Source organism: Papaver somniferum, chromosome 11 (assembly GCF_003573695.1).
Source record: "Papaver somniferum cultivar HN1 chromosome 11, ASM357369v1, whole genome shotgun sequence".
NCBI classification, from domain to species: domain Eukaryota; kingdom Viridiplantae; phylum Streptophyta; class Magnoliopsida; order Ranunculales; family Papaveraceae; genus Papaver; species Papaver somniferum.
This window is the reverse complement of record NC_039368.1, coordinates 82,040,162-82,047,113: the sequence shown is the minus strand read 5'-3', so window position 1 is coordinate 82,047,113 and position 6,952 is coordinate 82,040,162. Positions and strand designations below refer to the sequence as shown.

The 6,952-nt window shown below is 36.0% G+C and overlaps 1 protein-coding gene across 1 annotated transcript; it reads right to left on the bottom strand.

The window, feature by feature from the left end:
* Window positions 1-1,292: 1,292 nt before the first annotated feature.
* Window positions 1,293-4,259, bottom strand: LOC113320786 (protein indeterminate-domain 7-like). Its single transcript, XM_026568678.1, has 3 exons — window positions 3,157-4,259; window positions 2,636-3,044; window positions 1,293-2,464 (listed from the first exon to the last, which is right to left on the bottom strand). Exons 1-3 carry the CDS (start codon window positions 3,368-3,370, stop codon window positions 2,344-2,346), a joined length of 744 nt encoding a protein of 247 aa, XP_026424463.1. The 5' UTR covers window positions 3,371-4,259; the 3' UTR covers window positions 1,293-2,343.
* Window positions 4,260-6,952: the final 2,693 nt, after the last annotated feature.

The window sequence follows — 6,952 nt, the reverse complement described above, 5'->3', positions numbered from 1 at the left end:
AGAAATGTTCTTAACATGGATACAAAATCAAAGGATGGAGATTCATGGATATGGAAAGGAACACTGGAAGGCATAATCAACATCAAACAACACTGTTCTTGGAAAATTGGCAATGGTAGAAAGATAAAAATTTTGGAAGACATGGATCCCAAACACCACCTCAAGACAGCTAAAATCCCAGAATTGCCCACAGCACATTGAAAATCTAGAAGCTCTACTTCTACCAGATGGAACTTGGGATGAAACTCAAGTTTATACCTACTTCAGCAATGACAAGACTGATGTGATTACCACACTGCAGACACATCCAAATGAAGAAGACGGGATAATATGGAATCTTAATGACACAGGAGTTTTTTCTGTAAGGAGTTGTACAAGGAAAAAATTGGTCACCTATACAGAAATGATACTCCAACAGGGCATTGGGAAGCCATTTGGAACATGGAAGTGGCTATAGTCATCAGAATCTTTATCTGGAAATGTGTCCATGGAATTCTTCCCACTAATGCCAAAACAGCTAGCATACTCCATTACATCAACCCTACATGCACTGTTTGCAATAGTGGGGAAGAAGAAACCATGTCTCACATGTTCCTAAATTGTCCTGCCGCTACACTGGTTTGGCAGGAAAATCTTGGCTCCTCCCATACACAATTTGACAACAATACTATTTTCATTGATTGGTTGAATTCCTGGTTTCACCCTGGAAACACTAGCACTGACTGCAACACTTTTGCCACTACTTGTAGGTACATCTGGAAAGGTAGATGTGATTATATCTTCAAACAAATTCAGCCTAATGTGGGAGTAACTTCTCTCCACATTAAGCAGCATTTGTGCAATCATAATAGAATACATTCTTTGCAGGATCATATCATGAACAGTTTCCCACTCTTACCTGAGGAAACTGACACTACATTGCAACATAATATTACTCCTTATACTCGGAATGCAGAAGCAGAGTTTGGGAATAATATAAGAATATGCACCCTACAAGACACTGAGAATTCATTATACTACACTGCTCCTAACTATGACAGATTTTGCAGGAAACATCATTGGAACCAGAGGACATCCAGGACATTCTGGAGAAGGGGGAGCAACAGGAGGGGCAAACCTAGCTTTCCAGTGGGCCAAAGAACTGCAGCACACAAACACCGTAATCTCTACTGAATCCATGGACATACTAGTTCGATTTAAGATGCTCTACCATGAAGCAGCTCAGGGAAGATTTCATCTTAGTTATTATGAAAGTAGAAACAGTCAAGAAGAAAGTAGTAGAAATATAGTCATAAACCCAATATCTTTTGTTTTATTAAAACTTAGCATCATCCATCGTAGTCAAAACATGGATGCTTTCAATTTAGCTCTCTTTTGTAAGAACAATGATGACAGGCTGAGTGGTTCATCCACAGCCAATGCCAACACAACTCCGTTGTACTGGTCTTAGTGCTTTTCTAGGCCTAAGCTTTGAAGAAAATCTACTAGACCCTATTCATCACCAAACTACAGTAGAACTTCGGTAGTGATGATCTCACCACTGCACAAAAATAAAAAGATCCCCATTTCAAGAGGATATAAGTTTGTCATTTTTGAAACAATGAGGCAACTCCCTTAAAAGGCTTTCCCTTTTTACCTTAAAAAGCATTATTCTTCAGCAATTGCTCCAAACTCCAGCAGCGAATCCACATTCATAAGATGCAAAATCAACACCTCCTACGTACGACGGTGAATCTGTTTTTCTCAAGTTCACGTTATTATTCATCTGGTTCCTCTCATCAGCTGGTGCCAGACCTAAGAAGTCACGAGTAAGACTAAGGTCCTTTGTCTGCCATGCAGATTGGTTTGCTGAATTATAGTTGGCAAATCCTAGACATTCCTGTGATGGTGATGATAAACAGGTTTTAGCCACCTGACCCATCAATATACCCATTTGACTCATTGACAATCCAGACATATGACCCACTGATTGAGTTTGTATTGGTCTTCCAATGGGTGCAGCACCAACATTAGCAACTTTTTGAAGAAGTGCAGTAGCTGACATGTAATTCGTAGTAGTACTTGGAGATGGCAGTGATGTTTCTTGATAAAAAGAAGAAATGGGTGCTGGGATAAGAACCTGGTTGTTGTGCTGATTTTCAAGTTTGATTGGATCAGATGGTGATGCTAGGACAGTCCATGATGATGATGAGGTGGTTACAGAATCGGGTGTTGGTTTTAGGAAGTTTCTGTTTTGTTGTTGGTGCCACGCAGCGTATGGGTTACTGAGAGAAGATGGGTGTATTAGTTTGTTGGTGTTGGAGATGAAGTGATGGGTGAATTTGCAATTACAAAGGCTCATTGTCATAATGGTGTAACGATGGCGTATTTGCCAAGGTTTGAGGCAGATGATGAAGAAACTAGTCCTGCACTCTCATCAGCAAATGCATCACAAAATGCTTTGTGGGTAATGAAGTTGTCTTTCCTATAAAAAAAACCACAATACATTATCTTTCTTGGGTTACTAATTTCAGACTCCATTAGAGTCCAAGGATTTGAAGAACACAAGTACTAAACAAAGAAAACAAAACAGACAACCATAAGAGATCCAAAAAAGAGCATTTCAAGAGAAAGAGAGGGGTAGAAAAATGCTCACCTAGAGAAATGAGTACCACAGTCACACCTATGTTCTTTAGTACCACACCTTTTAGTACGAGCTTTCCAATCAGATTGAACTGCATATTTCTTTGAACATAATTCAGACTTCCAGTTCTTCTCACCATGTTTTCTTAAAAAATGTTTCTTGATTCCTGTTAAATCACCAAGTGCTCTAGAAGGCTGATGGTAAATACAAGAAACTTCAGGACAAACATAAACCCTTTTCTTTTTCCTCATCACATCTGTATTGTTACTTGTCTGTTTTAGTTTCCAGGGTAGATTATGTCCTCTTCTATGAAGTTGAAGATTTTGTTCTCTTTGAAACCCTTTGTCACAAACTTCACACACAAATCTATTTGTTGCAGTTATTGTCTTTGGAGATAGTGCAACCACTTCAGCATCAGGGTCTATCCAAAACAACAAAAAGAAATCATTACAAATCTAGCTAGAGATAAATGAGAGACTGTAGAAAAATGACAAAACATGGAAAGACTGAGAGAGCTTCATAATGTATCTTACCAGGGTTACCAGGGCGATTTTTTTTCTTTCTCATCTTAGTAATCTCTTCAGATTGTTGTTTTTGTTCATGATGATGATGATCGGTATCAAAATATGAGAATAAGATAGGGCTTAAATCTTGAAGTCTAGTAGCAGTATTGTAATTACCATGAGAAGAACCAGCACTAACTTCTCCAGATAAAGAAGTAGAGTTTGAAAAAGTTTCAGGAAACATCTTAAACACAGAGAGGGATGAGGAAGACACAAAATGCAAACAAAACTATAATATCTTTGTCTGTTTCACCCTTTAAATGCAAAACAATAGCAACAAAATACCTAAGTTAATAATACAACAAGAAACACACAAGACAGGGTTTTTGTTGAACAAGAGATGTCAGTAATACTTCAGACAGAAAGTTTGGATTACTAACAAAACAAACAATCCCGTGATGATGAAAGATGCTGAGTTACTATCTACTTCTGGATGCAGATAAGACCAAAACCAAAAGGAGTAGTCTGACAATGAGCAGTTCCAGTTGCAGCAAATGGACCCAATTGTCCTGCAACAATGATGGTCAAAGCGAAGAACTGCAATAAGAAGCTTAATACCATAATTTCTCAAGGAATCCGTCATAACGCAATGACCCATTACTGGATTCTTAAAATAAACACAAAAACCTTGAAATAATGAATCAAAAACTCCCTTTTCAGACACAAAATTAGGGTTTTAAAAAAAAATCTGATTTCTTGGAATTTATTTGTTTTGAGAAGAGATTTGATTACGATTTGAATGAGTTTGGTAGTTTGGTGTGATGTTGCTTGATTTCATTTGAGAGAAGAAATGGAGGAGATAATTGGATTTGTGGGTTTTGTAAAGGAACTGGAGAAAGTAATTAGAGGTTTTAAGCGTTGGAGTGAAACCACTTTTTAAGAGGTTTGGTAGTGATTGCTGTGATGAAGATGATGAGGAATAGGGTTTTGTAAATATGGGTGAAATGATATTCATTTTCTGTTTTTTCAATTTGGAGATCATTGGAGAGGATTTCCAGAGAAAGAGAGTACGGAGATTCTGTAACTCTCTTGCCCAGAAATCTCAGCAATAGAAAGGAGATGAGAAAATGGAATTTTAAAGTCTATTTCCTCTAAATTATATTTACACTTCCTTTACACCATGTTCGGGTTGAACTCCGGTGACCGGTGGCTCGACGGAACTAAAGGTGAACTAGATCCGGCTCTAGCCTCAATTGGAGCATGGAATACTATCATAATTAATTCTAATACAAATAAAGGTGTGATTGCTCTACCTAAAATGCTGGCACTGGTTGGTGCAAGGAAGTCAGATGGCTGGAATGAGCCTGAAGCCTGGATGAGATGGAGGTGCATGCCGTATTAGAAGCACTCAAATCATGCAACAGCTTAGCCACAACAATATAAAAATTAGAGGGATATATACTAAATACTAGTTACGTCCCACTATTAGATGATCTAGTTGAAGTTTGAACAATTCTTAAGACAAGGAACGAGAATGAGTATTTTTTAAGTGTTTTTTACAATTATATCCTTAGGCATATTCCTATGCACATGCCAAATCCGGATATTTAACATATATGCACCTATTATGGGTATGCCAAACTGCCAAACTCATATGTCTATATGCCATTCATGGCATATAGGCATACACGACAGAGTTTCCATCGAGCGAAAGAGATTCTATCGCTTTGCTGAGCGATAGAGATTTTTTCGCTGACGATATTCTCTTTATCTCCAGCGATAAAGACTTTATCTCCGAGTAATTTTATATATATATAATCTCTCATTCTCTCTTATTTTTTCACTGTTTCAATATATTTTTATATTTAAAGGGTCCCACTGATTATATTATACAATACTAAACTTTTTATAAATACCCCACCACAACAACACAAATATATTTTTTATTTATTAGGGTCTCACCCAACACAATTAAATATATACTTTTAATTAAGTTTGGCATATCTACCATAGTGGGAAAACTCATTTGTCATGCCACCTGGTATGCCAAACAACATTTTTTTGGCATGTGCATAAGAATAGGCCTTATGGATATAATAATTTGTAAAATTTACAAATGATTTATCTCTCAAACTATATCATGGATTTTTGTAAACTTTGTATCAATGGAAAGCATTTTAAAACACCTACGTAACAAGTATTAACATGGATATGAAATTATATACATTTCTTATACTAACGATAATCAATCACAAGGATAATTTTAGAAATATTCCCTTGTTTAATGAAATAGGTCAATTAATAGTGGGACAAAACTTTAAACTAAGTAGGTCATCTAATAGTGGGATGGAGAGAGTATAACATTTTCATGGCAGTTAGAAGAGAGCACCGACAATCAAAGTTGGAGAACGATGTCAAAAGCTAAAGACTTTAAAAGCCTTATAAAGGACTTACACGGTTAAACAGTTGGAAGAAAACAAGATAGCCGCTATATTGGAAAAAACACAACCGGTGCATCGGCAACATTGTCTTACAGTAAATATCGACATCTTCTTGTTTTTTGTTTTATGTATATGTACTAGGGTACGATCCGTGCCGTAACGGTCCGGAATTGTGTTGATGCTACCGCAAAATGGGACATCATTAACTCATATGACACTCTAATTTATTTATTTACATCATTTTGCAGGACCATGTGGCCTTAACTTTTTTGTTTTTCTATAAATGATGGTAACATGCTCATTTGTTGTTGTCACTCTATAGGGTTATTAGCGTATTTCATTACTCTTCCTTCGGTGCTTGCCACTTTAATTACGATACCCAGAGAATAACAAAACAAACATTTTGGGCATATTTCCACCATTACTCATACATTCAAAGCTTTTAACTGTTGTTCGGACATATTTTTATGAATGTAGCTAATTATAATCTTCATATGACTATATTACACTAAATATTCTTATAACCTGTATCGTAAAATGAAATTTCAATTCAGCTTTGATGGCATTTCAATATCCTTAAAAGGAAAAATCATCCATAACACCTAGATGAAATTAGTTTTGAAAAATCAACAACCACTTCAAACTCAGGCTGCTGAGTGTTATCATCCAAATAACTTTATCAATGTACTACAGTTACATCAACATTTTATGCATTCATGGAACTGAAATCATAATTTATTTGTTTTTACTATTATGGAGTAGTAACATATAAAGAATTACAACTTGCTTCATCCTTCAAAAAGATTTTACATCATTATTTGCGACCCTATTTCACATTCTAAAGGTCTTGAAACATAATAGAAAATAATAATTTAACTATGTACGTAAAAGCCCAAATTGCTACAATTATACCGAAAGATCTATAAATACTTGATAGTAAAGTGTCTATTATCCAAAACTATGGTTGGGAATCAAGTTGCGGACTACTACCTTCACATTACTATGGTAAGACCTCATCTACCACCACCAAATTTTGTATTTCATTCATCCACGACATGATCATCTCTTACATGTAGTATCGGCCAGCGTCCATTGCTTATTGAACTAAGAATTATCAAACCGCATTATTTCTACTCCTAAATCCTATAAGAAATGTCTATTATGCAATGCAAGGAATAACGTGCAGTGTCTATTTTTGCAGAGTGCCAACCAAAAAGGAAAGAAGTGAGTTTCTTGGCAAAGCACGTCCAACAACATGGTAACAGCATAATCACAAAATCAATTTTTTTTTAATAATGTCAATAACATGTCAAATGAAAAAGTGGATACGGAAAAATTGATAAAAGTAATTTACAAAGGCAAAGAAAACCATGTATAGTAAGTAA

Excerpts from the sequence above, each read along its gene's own strand:
- LOC113320786 (XM_026568678.1), bottom strand. The coding sequence starts at position 3,370 with ATGTTTCCTGAAACTTTTTCAAACTCTACTTCTTTATCTGGAGAAGTT. Across the intron at positions 3,045-3,156 it reads AAATCGCCCTGGTAACCCTG|ACCCTGATGCTGAAGTGGTT; the intron begins GTAAGATACATT and ends TGTTTTGGATAG. Across the intron at positions 2,465-2,635 it reads TGTGGTACTCATTTCTCTAG|GAAAGACAACTTCATTACCC; the intron begins GTGAGCATTTTT and ends TTTTTTTTATAG.